We start from the raw sequence: 23,386 nt of genomic DNA, 5'->3' as shown, positions 1-23,386 counted from the left end.
CTCTACCACCTAGAAGGACAAGGGAAGCAGGCACATGGGAACACCATCATTTGCAAGTTCTCTTCCAAGTCACACACCATCCTGATTTGGAAATATATCACCGTTCCTTCAACGTCGCTGGGTCAAAATCCTAGAACTCCCTCCCTAACAGCACTATGGGAGTACCTTCACCACATGGACTGCAGTGGTGCAAGAACGCAGCTCACCACCACCTTCTGAGGGGCAATTAGAGATGGGCAATAAATTGCCAGCGATGCCCAGATCCCATGAATGAATTTTTAAAAACTGTATAGTTCAGCATAATACAAGAAATTTAGACAAGCTCATACATCTGGTAATTATATACATTTAAAATTCTTTTATGCTATGAATTTTAATAAAAGCAGTAGCATACAATATTAATAAAAAATTATATAGATGGTCTTTCTTTTTGAGCTTTTTCAATTTCAAATATAGCCCGATAAGTTAACATACAGCCCTACAGTCCATCTAATAACTTACAATGTTCTATGACATTGAAATAGATTTGGGTTATACGTAATAAGCTCATGCTCAAGTGCTCATATGGAAGAAAAAGCCATATGACTTTCAGGAATACAATCATGAAGCCTACAAGGCAGTATCCCCTGAGCACCTCTGTTTCTTTCAACAATTTACATTGCAGCCTACAGAATACATCAGCTCTGTAATAGCAACATTTTATATTACATACCATCTCTGTGTTTCAATTAGTTAGTAGCTGCAGCAAAATAACTGGGAGTTCAGATGTTCATTTCACACTACTCTGTTTATAGATTTGAATCTGAACACTGCCTGACATTCAATTCCACCAGCCACAAATGTCGGGTAAAAATTCAGTTGCGCCCAAAATCAGATGGATAGATCCAAGGCTCCCATCTTATTGAGCCCTCAGGCCTCATTAGCATCGAATTGCCGAGCTGCAGACACCTAATTGACATTCCCAGGCAGCTCGTCAGAGAAGAGGCCTCGAAGATCGGGTTGCTGCATTGCTGGCAGTTGCCCTATGATAAGTCCTTGAAGGGGACTGAGAGTGGGAGCTGACCAGGAGAAGGGGGCAATTGGGAGGGAGGGTAGTGCTGATCGAGTGGCAAAATGGCGGTGGCCCGGAGAGAGGGTGGTGGCTGCTGTGATCGCAGAGGGTGGAGAAATTGTGGTTGGCAGCTACCCACAGTTTTAATGCTCCTCTTGGCTCCACATTTAAATCAAACCATATTGCAGAGGGGGCCTCAATCAGGCATTAGTCTCCTTATTTGCATCTGTTATTGCCTGCACCAAATGGTGGGAGGCACACTTCCGGCTAATGAGCGTGTGTTTTCTGCCCATCATATTGGAGGCTAAGGCACCCTGAAAAGTGGGCATGATGCCATCGAATTTCGAGGTGTGATGTTTTCTTCATTCTTGGCTGGGCAGCTAACTGGCACATTTCAAAAAGCAAAGCCTCTCATCCATTGGTAAAATTGGCTTTCTCTTGCTCGTTACATGGCAAGCCAAGCTACTGTCAGTTGAGTATGGAGTGTCATTAACAGCAGATAGCATGGGTACACTGTGATATTTGTGTAAGATATCACAGGTATACGGTTGAATTAATGTTGGAAGTTTGAATATAGAGCAAAACTAATGGTGATAAAATGAGCGCAGAGCAATATTGGTTTTGTCAATATTGGATTTGAATAACACTGATGAATGCCAAGTTAACAATAATGAATGCCAAGTTACGGTGCTATTGGTAATAATGGGTACACAGTAATGCTGGTGTCAATAATAATGGGTACGGAGTGGTACTGGCGTTATTAGTCATATGTATTAATACTGGTAAGTATGGATCTGTGCTTTTAGTGAAAGAATGGCGTGTTATTTCATAGAATCGTACAGCACAGAAGAAGGCCATTTGGCCCAGCTTGCCTGTGCTGGCTCTTTGAAAGAGCTACCAGTTAGTACTAATACAAAAGCAAAATACTGGGATGCTGGAATTTGAAATGAAAACAGAAAATGCTGAAAATCCCAACAGGTCAGGCAGCATCTATAGAGAAAAACAAAGTTAACTTTGCGGGTCGATGACTCCTCGTCAGAATTCTGATGACGGGTCATCGACCCAAAACATTAACTCTGTTTCTCTCCACAGATGCTGCCTGACCCAATGAGATCTCCAGCATTCTCTGTTTTTATACCAGTTAGTACTATTGCTCAGCTCTTAACCCACAGCCCTGTAATTTCCTCCCCTTTCCTTTGAGATTCATGGGTGTTGAGGACCCATATGTGTTGAGAGGCAGGCTGAAGCAGATTGGGATTGCGCAGCTATGAGTACTGATCAGTAATGGTACTGATAACCAGAGGTATAAATTCACTGCCATACATATAGGCAACAGGTATGATAAAGTGCTCGTGCTTTAACTCAGGGAAGTCTGCTTCTTGTGTCCTCAGAATTGCAGATGAAGAAAGATGCATGAAGGTGAGGAACCAGGATGAGCAAAATGTTCAGGAGGGATAATGGATAAAAATAAGAGTGAAAGATGAAATATCTAGAAAAAAGTACTCCAACTGCATTTTTAATCACACAGATTACAAATTGTCTGGTAGTCTAAATCATTAAAGTTGGACAGTGATTACAATTTTACAGAGGGAGACTCTGAAAATACTTTTATATATTTGTCATTATAATCTTCCAGTTATTTTATGCTTGTTTGAATATATTTAACAATCTAATACAAAATCATTGTGAATCTTTAAAGGTATTTATGGTTGCCTTATTGCTATTAATATCACTGAACAGATCATCACGCTGGAAATGGAAATTGTCCCATTAGCAGCAAAAAGTTGAAGAACTGGTTTCAGACTATAGTCACAATCAAAGTAGTCATTAAAGACTCAGAGGAATAATTAAAGTATCAAACTATTCGGAGACGCATTTCAAAATCTATCACATAATTATTTGAAGTCCATTACTTATGACACTTACTGTAACAATCCATAATATATTTAATGTAAAAATGACATGTTCGATAAAGAGTGTACAAATGATCATTTGAATGAAGTTGAAACTGTAGTTAAACTACCCAACGAATTATAATTCAGAGTTTTCAGAAGACTAAACAAAACAAGATCAGTCTGGACACTGCCTTATTATACAAACATTTTACTCAGCTACCAAATCTATTCACTGTAGTTTTAATGGTAAAGACATGTTAACTTACAGAAAATAATTACTTTTGAACCTCAAAAAGCTATTTCAATTGTACGAAGGAAATGGTTTTATAAGGAACGAAGCTATGTGGAAAGTACGGGACTAAGTATGCCAGTATAACATTTTTTAAATAAATAGAATCTGATCGCTGGAACAAAACAATCAGATAAAATAAACATATACAAAATTTGAAGTTCATATCAGTAATATCGCTTGTCATCATAAACATTAAAGTTCCATTTTTATCAAGTTCAACTTGCTGTAATAAACACTGCTAAATCTGACATCGCATTGCACCCTGTGCTGACTATGTGATCTTGTCAGGTTTTTATTACTTTGAGCATTTTCCTGTTATTCTTCCGATCATGTGAATACAGAATTCACAGTACAAGTAAGGTTGGAAAATGCAATGATGCACTTATCCATATATGTTTTCGTAACTGCGGCTGGGGAACAGTGCAGGAGGAAGGGGGGAGATTTTGAACTGCTGTTAGCCCATTTCTCACCTGAAAACAGGCAACCAGCTGAGGAAAATCTGGTGGGGACCTTGTTACATCCATTTACCTGCCTGAATCAATTTTTAGGTCAGCCTGTAAATGGGCAGCCAGCACTCCCACTCAAAACAGGCAAGGAGGCTGTTTAAATATGCAAATTCAGGTCCTACACCGCCGTTTGCAATTTTTTATGGAGAAATGAGCAGGCCATGCACAGCATATGGTAGTCCCACTTTCTCCAGGCCTAAGCTTTGATCCTTAAAGGAATCGCTGAAGGCCTTGTCAAAGAGGTAGATTTCGTTTTTGAAGATTTTTGTGGGGTAAGAAGAAGCAGGCGTGTTTCTCCAGGCCCCATTAAGCTCTTACGGCCTATTGTCAGCCCATTCTCACCCCGCCACCCCCCTCACCTCCCACCCCCTCCGGGATCTACATAGCAACAAAACTGGCGAGCTCCAGAAGAGTACCTGTATTGTGCCCACAGCTCACCAGAAAAATTTATACTAGGCCCGAACCTGAAAACACTTCAAACTTCTCAACTGTTGCCTTGGGCAGGCGTACCACTGTTTCATTTGAAATCTCCCACCGGTCCTCATAACAATGATCTTTATAATGAGGCTGTTACACATCCTAAAGACCACAATCTTAAATTGGAGTCATGAGTAAAGATGTAAAATATTGGTTATAAAGTGTGCAAAGCAGGGTGGGATATCAACATATTCCTTTCTCCCTTATGTACTTATCTAGCCTCTCTTTAAATGCATACTATGTTGTTTATCTCAATCATTCCATGTGGTAGCGAACTCCACATTCTCACCACTATCTGAATAAAGACATTTCTCCTGATTTCCTTATTGGATTTATTTTTGACTGTCACATATAACGACCCCTGGTTCTGGACTCTCCCACAGAAAGTCCCTATCTAAATACAAATTCTGCTGTGTAATACAACTGTGTTAAGTGCTCATACACTAATATCACACACTGTAACTTCTGGGCGTTTATGTTTTGTATATAAATACCATATAAACCTTCATCTACATGTTTGATATACACTAAAACAATGCTCTTTTCTAGCAAATCTCTCCCCTTTAGCTCCTTCTATTTTAATCAATGTTTCTCTCTCAACCACCACCAAAAGTAGATGGATCTCATTGCAAGTATTGGGATCCTGCTGTGTGGTGAATAGCTGGCACGTTTGCCTTCACAACAACAGTCCGTACATTTCAAATTCATTCATTGCATGTTAAGCATTTTGAAAGATTTCTCAACGACATGATAAAATGCTATATAAATAAAAGTAGAATCATAGAATGGTCACAGCACATTCAGCCTGTCGAGCCTGTGCCGGCTCTCTGCAAGATTAATTCAGCTAGTCCCTTTCCCCGTAGCCCTGCAATTTTATTTTCCTTCAGGTACTTATCCAATTCCCTTTTGAAAGCCACAATTGAATCTGCCTCCACCATCCTTTCAGGCAGTGCATTCCAGATCCTAACCACTCACTGTGTGAAAAACGTTTTTGTCACCTTTAGATCTTCTGCCAATCACCTTAAATCTGTGTCCTCTGGCTCTCAACCATTCTGGCAATGGGAATAGTTTCTCTCTATCTACTCTGGAACAGTTTCTCTCTATCTACTCGAACAGTTTCTCTCTATCTACACTGTCTACACTTCTCATGATTTTGAACACCTCTATCAAATCTCCTCTCAATGTGTGTTCTTTCTTTAACTTTTCCTCCTCTCCTGACAGCCCTGATTTGTTGAGATAAGAGTTCAAGTGCTGGGAGCTCTGTATACCTTGACCAAGTTTCCATGTGATCCGAGGCAGTGAGTGTAAATAGATGGTCAGACACAGTTGCGTGTGAACGTATTCTCGCCTGTTGTCCATGCATGTGCACTTTCTAGCAGGGTTTATTAAATATCCACCTGGAGCAGAAACCGTGGCCAGTTTTCCCCTCCCTAGTCTGGGGACGGTGACTTCAACTGCAGCCATCGGTGAGTTCAGCTAGCTCAGCCAAAGCTGACAACTGCACCTTGGACTTTCTGAATTGTATTGCTTATTGCCTTTACTCATTAGGTCACTGAGGCCTTTAAAATGTTGCTGTTTATGCTAAGCTTGAACTAATCTGAAGCTAAACTGAAGTGCCAGTTGCAATTTCTGCTTGTGTTTGCATTTAGACAATCTTGTTAGAATAATGCTCTTTAGCAAATTCACAAATAAAAATAGGGGATTAAATGAATATTGTCTCACTCATAGCTACCATTAAGTGCTAGAACATGAGCCTTGCCTTTCGTTATTACCCTATTTCAAGCCCTGCATGTCAGGCACAATGCATAACCTTTTGAATTCACCTGCAGAGACTTATATACAGCATATACATTAAGGCATTTGACCATAAGGCTCATACTTTGTTGTACTCAAACAATCATTGAGGCCTTTCTTCTCAGAGTGCACTGCCTGTGGATCATGGCAAGCAACTCCAGGCATCCCAAGGGCTCCCTTCGTAGATGAAGCCAGCAGTAGCTCCCTGCAATAGGCAGCTGGCACATCATGAGGATCACCTCAGTCCTAGTACCCTTCTGTACAGTATGAGGAAGCACCTGTCTGCCAACCTGATTATCAGGGGGACACTTAGAAGAAGCAATAGATGATGGATAGGAAGATATAGCTAGTCACCAAGAGGAATTAGGATGTAAAAAATAAAAGACTGGGATGTTTAGTTATTTGAACTGAACAATAATTTTTTACTGAAGTACAATATGGACATATCAGGTATTTTGTTATTCATGGATATTGAAGTAATTCAGGAAACATAGAAACATAGAAAATAGGTGCAGGAGTAGGTCATTCGGCCCTTCGAGCCTGCACCACCATTCAATAAGATCATGACTGATCACTACCTCAGTATCCCTTTCCTGCTTTCTCTCCATACCCCTTGATCCCTTTAGCCGTAAGGGCCATATCTAACTCCCTCTTGAATATATCCAATGAACTGGCATCAACAACTCTCTGCGGTAGGGAATTCCACAGGTTAACAACTCTCTGAGTGAAGAAGTTTCTCCTCAACTCAGTCCTAAATGGCCTACCCCTTATCCTAAGAAGGGGAATAGTCATTTGATGTGGAGTCCAAGGGGATGAAATTCAGTAGCACCCCGTTTGGGGCGTTAACTTTTAAAATTTTGAAAAGTTAGCGCCAGGCGCAAATGATTTTAACTTCTTCTAAATTGGGCTTTAGCGCCCCAGGAATGAAGGGGGGTGGTAAATGAGGCACTAATGACCTCAGTAGGCGCTGCAGGGGCATTAATAGCAGAGCATGATCCAATTTCAGGTGACTTGTATTCAGCAATCATTGTTCAATCCTTGACACTGGCTGATTCCAGCTCTTAATGGGGAGGTTATATCAAGCTCATTTTCAGCAGTGCTGCATTTGAGGGAGAGCTGTGAGCTAGTGTAACAACATTCTGGGATGGCTGCTGCAAATCCTGCTGGAAGGTAGAGGGCAATGCATTTCAATGATGTGGCACTGGAGGCATTAGTGGGGCAGTGGAGAGAAGGAGGGTTCCCCGTATCTGGAAGAAAGCCATTGCCACAGGTCTTCAGGACCATGTGGAGAGAAGTGGCCGAGGAGGTGTCGGCCAGCACTGTTGTCGATCAAGCCCTCACACATTGCCGAAAGAAGTTTAACAACCTCAGTTCGGGTGGTCAAGGTGAGTACATGCTTTCACACCTCCTACATACTGGCCTCTTAAACTCTGTCTGTGCATACTGAGCAAAGCACCACTTTCCCACCACTCACCCACCAAACATATGCAGCTACTCAAACTCACATCCTCATTTCATGACTTGCCTACGTTCACAGCTAATTAATGACGGCTCACACATGGCTGGACTCTTACTCACACAAATTCCTTTCTTTTGTAGATCAAGATGGCACATAATCGCAGGGAGGAAAGAGGACTGGTGGAGGTGAACCTCAACTGCAGGAGCTGTCTGACCTGGAGGAATGAGTGCTGCGGCTCATTGGCCCGCAGCTCCTTGGTTGGCGGAGACGTCGGAAACAACGTTATCTTTATCCCCTCTTCTTTTCTCATCCCACTTCCCCCTCACATCAGAAGACTTTATCATTTTGCACCTCCTGAAACTGTCTGCCTTCCTTGGTCCATTCCTGCCCCCCTACCCTCATCTTAACATGAGTCATGCCATTTATGCTTTCAGATAATCAGCCAGCAGATGACTAGCCTGTACCTCAGCCCCCTCCATGACACTGAGGATGGAGGAGGATGAGGACCAAAGCACTGCATCACTGCATCTCTCACCCGCAGTCACCAGCTCAGAGACTGGCACTACGCGGTCATTAAAGGTTAGCTTAGCAGAGGGATCTGCACTGGGTGATGCACCGGGGCCGAGTGAGCTGCTACAATGTCAAGGGAAAAGAGTAGTTTGGGAGCTAACTCCCCGGAAGGAGAGTTTTCACGTGCGTTCTGCTGCACCGGACTCAGATGAGGACCTTGATGGGAAGGCATTCACAAGAAGGGTGATGGTCATGCACTCCGACATGATAGGCAATGGGCAAGGGTGTCCAAGAGCCTCTTCGCAATGGTAAAGAGCAGGGAGGAATCTGCCACCAGCATTTCACAGAGCTCTGCGCACACCATGGAGCCCATCATTTCCAGTCTCCAGACGATGGTGGACTCCCAGAGAGACGGTGCAGACCCAGATCTCATGACCTGTGTCATGGGCGATGTGGCAGCTTCCATTGCAGTACAGGTGGAAGCAACGCAATGTCTTAGTGCTGTAATGCAGAGAATGGTTGGTGGCATCGAAGCTCAGACTGCTCTCATGCAGTCTCAGCTGGAGGACACACGAGTTCTGACTGCTGCCATTGCTGCTGGGTCCACCACAGCCGACCGAGGATCTCACGGTGGCGCAGCAGGCCACAAATCTGTGCTCCAGCAGATTGGTGGGAATGCTGAGGTGCTGCCCCGGGGGGCTGGCAGTGGGTGAGTGGAGCAGGACCCTGCTGTCCTCTCTCAGGATAACAGTGTTCCTGATCCCACCATTGCCACTCTGCGATTGCACTAGTTGCTGCCTGTCACCCAGTCAGCCCAGACTGCTGCCGTCCAGCCTGAGGTGTTGCAGTCGACAGCCGGGCCTTCCAGGCCCAGAGCGAATTGTGAGCATCCTCCAAGGCCATCTGTAGTCTCTGGCCCTGACACTCAGCAGCCTTCCATCAGCTGTGCTGCAGCTACAGGGGACATACTGCGGAGGAGCTCTAGAGTATAAGGTATTGCACAAGGGTGATTCTTAAATATAATTGTCGTTTATGATACTGTTAAATGTTATGAGATAAATTTTAATTGGATTGTTGCATCTTAGGTGGTGTCTCTCATTTCAGTTTTGGGGCTGTGGTAGGGAAGGGGAAATTGATGTGCTGATCGGGATCGGCAGAGCAATCGGGAAATGGAATGGAATTCATTGGAACTCAAGTCTGATGAGACGGTCGTGGACCGCCCTTCCAGAATCGCGATTGAGTGGCTGCTTCCTCCATCGCTGCTATGCTGCTCCTGCTCCTCCTCATGAGATGGTGGAGCTATGCCTGCTGGCAATGGCCGCGCCTTCATAATGGCCAAATTGTGCAGCATGCAGCAGACGATGACAAAAAGGGATACCCGCTCAGCTGAGTACTGGAGGGCTCCTCCCGAGCGGTCAACGCAGCGGAACCGTTGCTTGAGCACTCCGATGGTCTGCTCAATTATGTTCCTGGTGGCAGCATGACTCTCATTATGTGAATGCTTGAGAGAAGTGTTATATTGCGGAGTGGAGTCATGAGCCAGGTGGAGAGCAGATAGCCCTTGTCTCCGAGCAGCCAGCCGCGAGCTTGATGTGGTGGCTGTTAGAGAGCTGGCACACCGGTCTGGCGCAGGATGAATGCATCATGGCTGCTGCCACGATAGCGGGCATTGATGGTGAAGATTCTGCACATGTGGTCACACACCAACTGCACATTCAGTGCGTGGTAGCCTTTGCGGTTACTGAATACCTCAGGATTGTAATGCGGTGCCCGCAAAGCGACGTGGGTACAGTCAATGACGCCCTGCACCATGGGGAAGCCCACTATCCTGGCAAAGCCACATGCACGCTCGTACTGCTTCTCTCTGGTGATGGGGAAGGAAATGTACTCCCTTCTCCATCTGTGACCTCGTGGATGGAATAATGGACGGCAAACTGGGAGATGTTGGAGATGTCTCCTGTTGCACGCTGGAAAGATCCGCTGGCACAGAAATTGAGCGCGATGGTGACCTTGACTGCCACTGAGAGAGCCATCCTCACCCTGGTCTGAAGCTCGAGGTCTGGTTGCAGCAGATGGCAGAGCTCTGTGACCAAATCCCTGATGAAGCATAGCCTTTGAACACACTGTTCCCTGGTGAAACTGATGTAGGAGAACTGCAACCGGAATACCCTGGGAGGGTTAGGTCTCCTATTGACAGCCCTGTTGGGCCTCCTTCCTCTGGCCACATTTTGCTGCCTTTCTCTCTACCTTTCTCTCTGCCTTTCTCTCTGCCTTTCTCTCTGCCTTTCTCTCTGCCTTTCTCTCTGTCTTTCTCTCTGTCTTTCTCTCTGTCTTTCTCTCTGCCTAACTCGCCTCCGACGGTGATTTCTGAGCAGGAGGTCGAGTGTTGTCTTTTCAAATCTGCCCTCAATGAAAGTCAGGAATGTTTAATAGCCAGAACACTCCTTCAACTGAAAATGCTCAAATCTGTCAAAAAGACTGTCTGCCTGTGTGGAAGCAAGCTGCAAAACCATGATATCCCACTAAAATTTTTCCCAAAGGTGGCGCCTTTAAATAGCACTACTCCAACTGAAACTCGAAGCTGTTGTTGTCAGCGCCAGCCGGGAACACAGGGGGCGCGACCGAATTTAGCTTCCACGGCAGTAATAGGATGCTGCGTATGGCGATGATGTCATCATCACCGGGCGCAGCAGTGCGGGACGCTACCTGTTAGCGCCGCCGCAAAGTTCCCGCCCAATTTAGCGGGATGCACTGTTCTCGCCATGCCCGGGCGAAAACTCATTAGCCTCCCCCCCTTCGCAGGTGCTAACGAGAGGCACAAAGTAAGCGAATTTCACCTCCCTCTAAACTCAGTTGCTAAATATTGGCAAAGTCCAGTTGGGGCAGCAGGAACTGCTCAGCAGTCATGTGGTAAGGTCGGTCGTGAGGAGGGGGTGGGGTAAAGTGTTAGCCTCAGTGAGCACAACCCACAAAAACAGGTTAAAAGGCCAGAAATCCACAAAGGAAAGCTTTCAAACTCCTCACTTCCACCTGAAACAGATGACTGGGGAGTAGCTGTGCCAGTTTTATCTGGGTGTAAGTGGCCCAGAGTTTAGTAATGGCATAAAAGCAGAACATTTTCAGTCACAGTGGCATCAAATGAGTGTTGCACCTATACAAATGAGCTCCACAGGATTTGGGAGGGCAGATAGTGAAAGCTGCTAAAAAGAATGATCAAACTCTTGTTTAGTGCTTCAACTATGGATTGCGCTAAACACAAATTTCCTCAATCTTTTTGGCACACAATCGGCGTATAAATGGTGCCATTATTATAGATACTCTCCATTTTGTTAGCAGCTTGCAGAAATCTATGAAAGGGGCATTTGATCCACTTTCTGGAAAGAAAGGAAAATAGAAAGAATGATAGAGCTTGTATTTATATAGCACCTTTCACAATCTCAGGACATCCCAAAGTGTTTCGCAGCCAATGAAGAACTTTTGAAGTATAGTCACTGTTGTAAAGGACACACGACAGCACAGCAAGGTCCCACAAGAGGCAATGGGACAAATTACTAGATTATCTGTTTTCATGATGTTGCTTGAAGGCTAAATGTTGGGAAGGACACCAAGGGAACTCTCCTGGCCTTCTTTGAATGGTGCCATGGGACATAAAATGTCAGTGAGACGCAGACAGAGCCTTGGTTTAAAAGAAAAAAGAAAGACTTGGAATTTAGGTAATGCTTTTCACAACCACTAGACACCTCAAAGCGCTTTACAGCCAATTAAGTACTTTTGGAGTCTAGTCACTGTTGTAATGTGGGAAACACAGCAGCCAATTTGCACACAAGTAAGCTCCAAAGCTCTGTTTTTTTAGTTGATTGAGGGATAAATATTGGCCAGGATACCAGGAATAACTCCCCTGCTCTTCAAAATAGTATCATGGGATCTTTTATATCCACTTGAGAGAGCAGACGGGGCCTTGGTTTAATGTCTCATCTGAAAGACAGCACCTCCAACAGTGCAGCACTCCCTCAGAACTGCACTGGAGTGTCAACTTAGATTTTTTTGTGCTCAGGTCCCTGGAGTGGGACTTGAACCCACAACCTTCTGACTCAGAGGCGAGAGTGCTACCCACTGAGCCACAGCTGACACTAAATCATTAACACCTCATCCAAAATACAGCACCTCTGACAGTGCAGCACTCCCTCAGTATTGCACTGAGGTGTCAGCATAGATTATGCACTTAAGTGCTTGAACCCATAAGCATCTGATGCAGTGGCAACAGTGCTAACCACTGAGCCAAGGGCGATACTGTACATAGCCTCAATGTCTACCAAGTAACTAATACGGTTGTCTTGTCGTTATTTAGTAATGTCAGTGAGCCCACCTGTGATCTCAATACTACAGAATAACACAGATCTTACGGGTTCCAACAAATGTGTTACAAATCATGCAAGGTAGTAATTTGTCTGAACATGTGAGCAATCGTGTTTTCTACATTATAGTTGATTTTGTTCAAAGCCATAGGAAACAGAAATGTTCTTACCATGCAGCAGGCACAAAACTTTATAATCCCATTTACACAGAGGCTTTAGTCCATGTTAAACCCAATATAAATGCTCAAATTCCTGACAAGAATTTAAATCTGGTAAAGAATTGATATAAAACCTCACATGGGAAGAAAGGGAGTCAATGCTGGTTTTCCACTACAACAACTCCAGATACAATACCAGAACACCACGCCTCAATGTAATATGTATGTCATAATACGCATCTTACTTTCTATGTTTTACTGGAATTCAAAATACTCTTGTCTTCACTAGAGTCCCTTGCTGACGTGAGTGTAAATGATGTGACTCAGATTCCTATGAAGAGTTACCTACAACAGAGTATTACCAGATTTGCTGCAGTTGCCAATGTAAACACTCATTATATTACTATTTTGGATGCTTCTGAATTACTGAGAATAGCAGAAGATTAAAGTGCTAACATGTGCTCAGATTTAACAAATGAGAATATCTTGTTATTACACAGATCAGCTTGCAATTGCCTTTATGAATATTTTATTGGAGTTTTCATGTTAAATAAATACACTGCCAATGCATAGATTTTATGAAAAGGCTTCTCAGTACAATACAATGTCAGCATAATCTTGAAAAATTGATGAAACGATAGATGTAGAACTCGCTCCCAAATATATTACTATGCCTTAATACTTCTTGATTAACACAGCCTAAATATACTAAATAGAAACTGCATTCTTCTTGAATTTTTCAGTTAAACACACAACTTAATATGCAATACCGACAACTACCTAATTTTGAATTGTGTGACTATTTAACAATAATTTTAGTTGAAGTTTGGAACAATGTGATAAAACTCATGATGAGATTTTGAAGGCCTTTTAAAAAAAAAACCTTAATTCTGAAGGGAAATGTAGTCAACTAAATATTCTCACTTTTAATGCTGTCCAAGAGCTTTAGAAGAAACCCAAAATATTTTCAAAGCGGAATGATTTATGCCTTGGTGAGTGATAATAATCACATTACATTACAGACCATCACAGACCATGCTATGATTGGCCAACATCTGTGCTCCATCTGACAGCAGATTAGTATTCTGCACACACTTATCCTCTGTTCCACAGTCGTCAGTACAGCTGGCTTTTACAAATACATACCAATACCTTGACATTTACACAATTACAAACCTTTCAAAATGTAAACAAGCTGAACCTGTTTATCTAGGTGTAATTCTGCTGTAATAATGAATTTATAAATTCAATACATTTGATTTTGGCACGTGAGAGTTAGATTTAATGCTTCAATTCACCTATCAGAAAATTCCTGTTCAAAATGATAAAGCACTTTTAAATCCAATATTCCCAAATTGTTGCTATTGGAAAGGGATGTTAAGTATGTGTTGATGTTGATGATCTCACCATGTACTCTATTTCACAGATTTGTCACACCCATTCTTTCTCTGACAGGGTTGATGCTCAATTTATATGCATATTGTATATTGCTTGTGATGTGGAATGCAAGTCTGAACAGAAATGAAAGAGAATGCCACTGAGCCACACAAAGCTACTGACATGAATTGGAATATGCAGGTGACATGTTGGCAATATTTTAAGACACATCTCGTAGCACTCAACAGTAGCTAATGATTTCATCTTTAACACCATGCAGGGTTTATTGTGGGAAAGAATGTCAAAAATATATTACAGGCAGTGACATCAGTAAACAAATTATAAACCCATGCATGGGTGTTACAATAAAATGGCATCTACTGCTGTGGAAAATTAGGACTGAATGCTTTTGTTTCTTCTCTGCTCTTTAAAAATAATATATTCTATTTAACTCTGCATCTGTCTCATGCCTGATTGGAATAGGCTATACAACACAATTTAAATGCAGAAAAACAGAAACCCTTTCAGGAATACAACATTGAACATCAACTATCAACACATAGACCAGGCAGGATTTATATTACAAATAAATCAAGTTATCCTGTTATTTTCACTAGTATAATTTCTTCAACTACAATTTATGATGCCACACTTAAATGTTCATCTGCAATATACTGGACCACTGCGGTCTGCAAGTTGAATTATTTATATTTAATGCTGTCTATAAATTGTTGCTAGCTTATTCTCGGATATCTCTTTGTGAGATGGTTTGTAAAATATTTTAGTCTTTATTAAGGATGAGTTAAAGGATATGTGATGGTTTGTTGCCAATCATAACTTTCTATTCAATGTTCAGACATGTACTCACCATTAGTACTGCAAAGTTACCGAAGTGCATACATTGAATGGTGGTAATATTGCTGGCAGAGCCTGTTATATGGCACCCTTTAGCATGCCAACCACCGTGCCCATCCAAAAGGTCAAAATCCCAATATGCTGCAGTGGGATCTGCACCCAGCGCGAAGTGCCTCAGAACAACAGTAATGGGTTTAGTGAGGTTCCCGAAGCTGCACCCATCTGCAGAAGCAAATTGAATTAGGTAAATGGAGTGGAAAAGCTTATAGCTGAATACTATGTACACAGATCTGGAAGCTGCAAGAATCAAAGGATAAAAAATTACTTCTGTGCTTAAATATCACAATAAAAACTTTCAGCACAAATTATGAATTGTAATATAATTAAAGAAAATGAAACTGCTAACTCTGTCTTTAACAAAGCATTCTATTGGAATATGTTATAAAGAAATAAAAACTTATTACAATGAATCAGAATAAAGCCATGCTAGCATTTCAGCATATCGGCAATTCTTCTTTAACCCTTTTTACATTATCCTCAACATATGCATTAATGCTGTATGCAAATTAAAGTCAGCTGTGTATTCTGAGTGTTATGGATCCCCTGCATAACAAAATTCTTACTGAAAATGGTTAATTTTAAAAATAGAATGCAGTACAAAAATCATTTTTAGAAATGCATGCAGTTTATGCCTGCTTATATGTCATACATTACATTCTCTACTGGAATACAGCCTGAATGATGGACATAAAATGGATACATTTTCAGAACGGATGGACTAGTTTAAATAAGTTACATAATTAGATCTAGTAATTACGGAGAACTATAGAAACTGACATCAGAGATTATTAGACACAAATCTGCCTTTTACATCTATATGTAGCAACAAAGTGAAGGTCAGCAATGCAACCAGTATTATTTTAGTCAAATGCTACATTTTGCAAATGGTTTGAAAAGCAACCTACTACAAGCATAGATACTGCTCATTTTCTTTGTCTCTCAAAGTAAAATTAAAACCAGGTCCGGTGTTAAATAGACATGCTATTTAGCAATCTCGTGCATATTATTTAAACTATCAGAAATATTAACATTTTCAAATTTAAATAAAATCTTACCTATTTTGATAAAGACAACTGGAGTCGAAACACACTTGCGTTTCCCATCATCAGCAAGGTTTGATGAGTTACCTGTACTGGGAAAGAGTTTTCCATTCCGGAATACAATAAATTGCAGCTTGCAAGATGAGTTGTCAACAGTGTGCAAGGCTAGGAAATGAGTGAAAATTTCTGGTGGTAACTGAACTGATGCCACTGCTATGGTGTTCTGTAGAATTAAAGAAAGAGGAAAAGGTGCGAGTCACAACATTGTTGTTTTCAATATTTTTCTTTATAGCAAGGCATATGAACTGTCTCTTTTACCGACAGATTGGAAGCTACCAAAAAAAGGAGTCATAACCAGGGGAATTGCTGTAATTCAGTGCATTTTAATAAACAGCACATTTCCATTGCCTGAGAGAGCCTTTCTGGTCAAGCTCCCTGCTGCAGAGGTGAGAATGGTTCCTACCATCCATGCTAGAGGGTTACATCAACACTGCAGATCTTATTTAAAGAGACAACCTACCAGGTTTTTACCCTTCACTTGCAACAGAATCAGACAACTCACATACAGAATGAATTTCTAAAAGGTTGCATCAAAGTGTTTGTTCTCTATTAATATGAACTGGCCGTGAAATAGAGTGCTGAATCAAAGTAAGCAGAGAGAAAACAAATTCACGTAGTTTAATTCTAGATGTCTTCACATCAGCAACACTACTTTCCTTTATTCCACTTAAATTATGATTATTCATTTGGGTTTGTCATCTGCCACATTAATCACACATCAGAACCAAAAGCCATCAGTAACTCACAACATACCCTCATTAGGAGACTAATCTAATATTTACACTGCCTGAAACTAAGTAGTTTTTTGTTCTTTGCTGATTGGCAAAGCCCTTGGAAATAAACTTCAAACTAAAGTTTCATTTAAACCTTTGTCCACAATATTATACATTAATAGTTATTAACAACAGCAACTTCTGTGGCATTTACAATTATAAATCAGAATGGTGATTTCATAAAACCTTCGCAGCAGATGTAATATTTGGAGACGGAACATTGCCTCAGGCCAGGTAGAGGTGCAGGCGCACTGTGCAGCAAATGCCAAAAGAGAAAAATAGAAGCTAAGACCGCGAACAGCCATTGACTCTACTCTGCCAATGTCCCAGCAGGTGCGATACTTCATATCAATTATATTAAACAAAGGATGCACTGTGCCCTGTTCCTAGCCTACTCAGGTGTATGTCAAAAGCCAACTTGCCTCTCTCCTCATTTGTCTCCAGCTATGAAGCCAACAAAATAAAGTAAATATGAAGCAAGTTTGCATTCTTTTAATTTTAAATATAAATAAATCAATAAATAAATTGATGTTAATTCAGAGATAATCCACCATGGCAATCCAAAGAAAAGCTACACACTGTGTAATTGTTGCTGTCTGGTCAACTCCAGGTGCTGCCCCCGCCACAGACCCACCCAACCGAAAACAGAAAGGGGCCGGGTGTGGCCCACTCCACAGAAACGAAACTCCACAAACAGTGGTGATACCAACACTACATTAACCAGGAAGGTTACTGAAAGTGTTACGCCGGTCATGCTGTGAAATGTAACGACTGAGCAATTGTTTGCCAGAATTTCAGGTTTTAATATCTCGGAAGGGAAGCTGTTTCCAGATAACAGGTGAATGGTCACAGTTAGATTAGCAAATCCAGCAAATTCTCCCGGAGTATCAAGTTCAACCGTGCTATACAGGTGCCGATTTGAAAAATCAACTTTTCCAGGTCCCTCGTTGTTCTTGGACTTAAAAATTTGATGCAGGACAAACAACAACTCTGCTCCCTGATGTACAACAGATCACAGGATCTGTTAGCAACATCAACACTAGCTCTTGATCCTCAATAGGGATGCCTCCACACATGAACCAGTTCAGTCCTCTCAACAACCTAGATTCAAATTCTGTAATAGGGTAGCTGGCAATTAGACCCCATCCATGGTGAATGAATCCCAAAAAATGTCACTTTTGATAGCAGTGGCCTTACCACATGGCCAGTGGAACCCAGCCCCTCCTGGCTGTATATATCTCCTCTGATGTGGTCGAATGTCCACAGCAAATGATGAACATGCACATAATCTTCACACAGTACGTAACCAACCCTGCGAAAATGAATCTGGAGGCAGAAACTCATTGATGCCTTGTTTTGACTGCTCAGGCACCCCAGGGAATGCTATCTGAATGCTGATTCACTAATGTGCTTGGGTGTTTTGGCATACAATTTGAACATCCTAAATAAATATTCTAGCATGGAACGCTGAAATTATTAGACCACATCATTGGCTGATGTTTCAAAAATATAAATTCTGGATTAAGGTTTTCATTTTGATGCAATATTCTTTGCAATATATTTATGTACAAAGTGATTAAACTCTGCATTATTTTCTGGTGACTATTATTGTATGCTTATTAAATCATAATCACGATTGCACCATTGAAGCAACCCAGAGTGTATTTGAATGGAACGTCTGTAAAATTTTCCTGAGTTTCTTTTCAAGTTGGAAATTCAGAGAGATTTACTATTTTATTAAATTAATGAAACAATGTATTTACTTTATGTGGAACAGATATGCGTTAATCATATTTGGTTTTGTGATAAGACATATATCAGTAATCAGACACACATCAGTGTTCAGGTGTGCCGTATATAAAGCAAAATGACATTGAGAATGTAAGCAGATAATATTTGTTCACCCATAATGTCTTCAGCATCATTTTTCTGTTAGCATTACTCAGAAGCAGGAATTAGAATCTGCAGTACTGCTCCCATGACAACCAGCTGCTTCCTATATACAGTATCAATTTGAAGTTGTGCAGGCCATTTCAAATACACCATTCAGCCAGAAAAATATAACACATCTTGAGGTAAGAGAATAATCCTCGCTATGCAGCTGTATAAAACCATGATGCAAAACAAATGGTTTAAATGCAGATGTTATAATTCAATAGCTTTGTTTATTAAATCATAGAGAGGCATTGTAGAAAATAGTAATTGTTGTTTTCCTTTGCTTTTATTACATTCTACTTTACATAAATGTTAAGTTTGTATCACAGTTACAACAAAACAATTAAAGAAAATATATTAATGTAACAGAAATATAAATGTGGATTCCTATTCCTCGGTTTGCTGCTCTGAAGATCCTGCATCTAGTAATTCCTTCATCGTGCATCTATATCATATTGTTTTGGACACGTTGTACACTTCCACTGCCAAATACTATTACAGGTCATTAATAATACGTCATGTCAAAAACTGCACCTCTTTAGACCTCACAACCCATGGTAATAAAATGTTAAGTACAGTTCAATTTAAGGCAAGTGCTGCAACTGAACGAGGTGAGAATAAGTTCAAAATAATCAGCTTATAGCAGAGACAGATTATTATATTTAAAAGGGATAATTTGATGGATTTAAAATAACTTTTAAAATATAATTACAATCATTAAAAGTGAAATATATCCCCAACTATCATCTTGTCAATGTAATCAAGGTACTGTTGGAAACTGCCATGATTTGGGGTCTCGAAGATCACGTCCAATGAAAAATAATGCTTAGAATGGCAGTGACATCATTGCCAGTATATACAGTGACTCACTGTATAACTTCACGCAGAAATGTTGGTGCATTTTTCTCTTAGACTGTGCCTTTCCTTATAATGTTTGTTGGTGTAAAACAAATTTGTATCGATTTGAATCAGCCTCTGGGAGATTTTGTCCACATAAAAAAATTAGCAGCAGCAGTTTGGATGTTTTTTTTTCTGGAAAGGAGGCGAGGAAGTCCAAAATGATTTCCACGTATTTCTACCAGTACCAGCATTAGAGTCACCAAACCTCTAACCACTGATTATGTAGGAACATAGGAATTTACAGGATTGTATATTTGACCAATTCAGAAAGCACTCAAGTATATCCCTTCTGCTCAATTACTTCTTTCACTAGAAAACTATCCAACTCCATTTTTAATTTGTTGCCAGTATCCACCTCTAATGTCTCCTTGAGTACTCTATTTCATGCATTTCACACCTTCTGTCTGAACTATTAGATCATCTTCCAGTTTCTGAGGCCAAGTCTATGCCCCCTGGTTACAGAGTTCAGCCTATCTATACCCATTGGAGTCTTGAAAAATACGATAAGCTCCTTTTCGAGCCTTCTCTCCACTGCATCAAAACCCTAGAACTCCCTTCCTAACAGCACTGTGGGAGTACCTTCAGCACATGGACTGCCAACGGTTCAAGGCGGCGGCTCACCACCACTTTCTCGACGGCAATTAGGGATGGGCAATAAATTGCTGGCTTTGCCTGCGATGCCCACATCCTGTTAACAAATAAAAACAATCTATATGCAATCACTGCAGCCTTACACAGTGCTAATACATAAGTCCACAAAGCTTGGTGGCAACAAAAACAGCCATGTAGTGTTAATCTAATACTAAGCAGGAAAAAAATCATTTTAAAAAAGCATTTATATTTTCTCCTCTCCATTTATTTAGGTCTCCCTATCACACACCATGAGTGTTCAAAAAAGCAGGCAAATGACTTCTCCAGGCTTTTGTAACCAGTGGCTAATAGTGGTTTTGGGCAGCAGCAGATTATATGCCCTTTGAATTCTCTTCAGTCTTTGTGGGTAAGTTGTGTCTGCTACCTATTAGGAAGTCACTGTATGAAGATGCACCAATCAAAATCAGATCCTGCTACCTGTACTACATGCTTCTACTAACGCTCCACTGTGACATGGCACGATGCTGCCTCCATTAATTCTAAACTAAACTAATTATTAATAATGTACTTTAGAAGAAGCCTCAGAATAAAAATCAGTAATGGATTACTTTCAATGGTAAATCAGTACTAAGCACCAAAATGTATCCAAACTGTTCTTATTTCATAGGTAAAGGAATGCCTCTCTAAGAATAAATAACGAGAGGGGTTTTGATAGAGTAAATAGGGAAAAAAAATATTCCCTCAGGCGAGTGGATCAATAACTTGACGTCATGGATTCAAAATCATTGGAAAAGATCTTAAGGTGCGATGTGGAGAAGTTTTTTCCACATAGAGTGTTGTCGGGTTCTAGAACACTGTACCTGAAAAGATTCCATGAATAATTTTAAAAGCGATTTGCACAGGCACTTGATGAGCAACTTGCAGGGTTACGGACAAAAAGTGGGGGTGTGTGACAAAGCACGGCTACTCTTTCAAAGACCCAGTACAGGCATTGCGAGCCGAATGGCCCCCTTCTGTGCTGGAAATTTCTATGATTCTATGAAAATTTTTTATAATGTTTTTCTTATACTAAATTATATCAAACTTCAGTGTGGAGCAAAGCAAACTGATTGGAAATTATATATAGAAATAATAAAACAATTTTGCATGAAACACTTGACAGCCATCATTGCTTCCTCAAATAAATGTGGTATCCTTACGGAGAGAGTTCAATTCTACTGTGTTATCCTACTCCTTAAATTGTGCAATACTATGGCAGCAGCTTATGCTGCTAAAACATCCAATGACAGGTCGAATTAATGCTGAAACTATATTGAACAAACACGGTCATCTGCCTGACACTGAGTCTGAGCAAAGAAGAACATTTTTGATTTCTACTGCCGATTAGAACAGGCTTCTATAATAAAATAATTTTAATACCCTAATTTTAAAAAGTGATGTGCAGAAATGCCAAATATATTTTCTATGATTGATAAATTTAAATTTGATTTTGAAATGTATGTTATATCATTTCTTTTATTAAAATAAAAGTCTCTTTCAACACTGTGAAATGTGTTTATGTTGGTTTCATTTTCCCTCACACCAAGTCCTTGCTCTAAACTGGCTATTTTCAGTTACATTCAGTTTCTCCATCAATTGTTGTAATACAAATGTAGATTGCTATTTGACAACTGTGTTAGGTATTCTAATAAGACAAACTGAAGCACAAAATGCTCATCTTCAAGGAAAATAATAAAGTAAAAGAACCTTTTGTTCAGAGAAACAGATGAGCTTTATCTGTTGAAGCTTCAAGCGCTTCCTGTTTACTGCTCTCGTGTCAAATTTGTCTTTTTTTTAAAAACAGTGATCAAACGAGGTGGCAAAATGCGTCATAGTAATACCTTGGGCTATTCAAAACTGTCACCCCATATTTGCTGTCTCTCCACTTCATCAATAGAATGGGAGCTGTAACAATAAGGGTGGCTTCAAGCAAACAAAAGCAATTTCAGATCAGCTGATTTAATGCAGGAATCGGGGTGAAATGTGTCATAGGCAGTGTCACAAAATGGGCGATAGCGAATTGATGGAAAAGAAAATTAGGCATTGTGAAACGATTGCCGATTCGCTATCGCCCATTTTGTGTCACAAGACTAATTTTACTGCATGATTCCTGAGTGGGTCTGGCAAATATTATCCTAATTTGATCCTTCATTATCATATGAAGCTATCAACCCATGGGACATTACATGAGCAAATATTAATGATTTCAAGTACAAAATTGTATTTCTAATAGAAAAATATACCTATTGAGTACTAGTCATTAATCATCCTGATTTGTCTGTATAACTATAACTTTCATACATGTCAAGTGATTGTCAACTTTCATAATATAAGCCATCAATAAAAATCAACATTTATCCTGCTTTATTGAAATTTAAGATACAGCAGTGTACTTTGAAAACCATTGGTTTTGGCAGTATCTGAGTAAATACATCCACAGTTTTCAGCTATTTATTTTATTTGTTAGAGTACAGTGAGATAGTGATCTACACACTTTGTGACATAATTTAAAGTGACTCACATCTATCCATCCTTTCCTTTCACATCATATCAAAGGTTGCCTCTATAGAATTTCTGTCATGACAACAATGTTCAATCTGCTGTATCAGTTTAAGAATAATTAAGTAGATCTTCATTTGACCGTTTCTGTCAGGGAGAGGTGGGTAGAATGAGCCTGATGGAAGTGGTCCGATGTCCATTTTCATGGTCAGGCCTTAGCAGCATTCTGTTGGTGATCCTGGGAGAAGACTAAGGAGGGTTAGGCATGGGATGGGGAAAAGATTGATTTTGTGGGGCCAAGAGGAGCATTAATGCTTCTCCCGAGCCCACAAAAAATAATTTACAAACCCTTTGTTTAAAAAAATAATTTGAGTGGCCAGCAGCAGTCCCTTAAATGATTACTGGTTGGGCTGTTCAACTCCAAGTACCAATGGGCAGAGTGTGCATGGTGCACGTTCCACCCATTGGTACTTCAAAATTGCATCGGGCTACTTTTGACGACATAGAATCCAAATTCCTGGCTTGAAATGTGTTAATGAAGCCACCGCAAATTTCCATGTTAGTGCCTGGGCTGCCCATTTCAGTGCCCTTACCAAAATAGCAGCCATGCCTAGGTTGGTGGGCGTAGGGCGCTAAGTGTTGTGCTGCTGTTTTATGGTACCACCGACTTGCTCATGCCCGTTGGAGGGGATGAACATGTCTCAGAATAATTTCTTTGTGAATAGTTTGTAAATTTTAAGGGGCTGAACTTGGTGCACTC

At 40.7% G+C, this 23,386-nt stretch overlaps 1 protein-coding gene across 2 annotated transcripts in view; it reads right to left on the bottom strand.

Moving 5' to 3' along the window:
• The window catches only part of LOC139260324 (adhesion G protein-coupled receptor A3), an 841,088-nt gene that overhangs the window by 122,071 nt on the left and 695,631 nt on the right, over positions 1–23,386 (bottom strand). For both annotated transcript variants that reach the window (XM_070876798.1, XM_070876800.1), the window contains 2 exons: positions 15,845–16,052; positions 14,743–14,951 (listed from right to left, as the gene is read on the bottom strand). In XM_070876798.1, the coding sequence (XP_070732899.1) occupies positions 14,743–14,951; positions 15,845–16,052 (417 nt within the window). The remainder of the gene's footprint in view (positions 1–14,742; positions 14,952–15,844; positions 16,053–23,386) is intronic.

Source organism: Pristiophorus japonicus, chromosome 3, assembly GCF_044704955.1.
Source record: "Pristiophorus japonicus isolate sPriJap1 chromosome 3, sPriJap1.hap1, whole genome shotgun sequence".
In the NCBI taxonomy this organism is placed as follows: Eukaryota; Metazoa; Chordata; class Chondrichthyes; family Pristiophoridae; genus Pristiophorus; species Pristiophorus japonicus.
The sequence above is the reverse complement of the archived record's forward strand: the minus strand, read 5'-3'. Positions and strand labels throughout refer to the sequence as shown.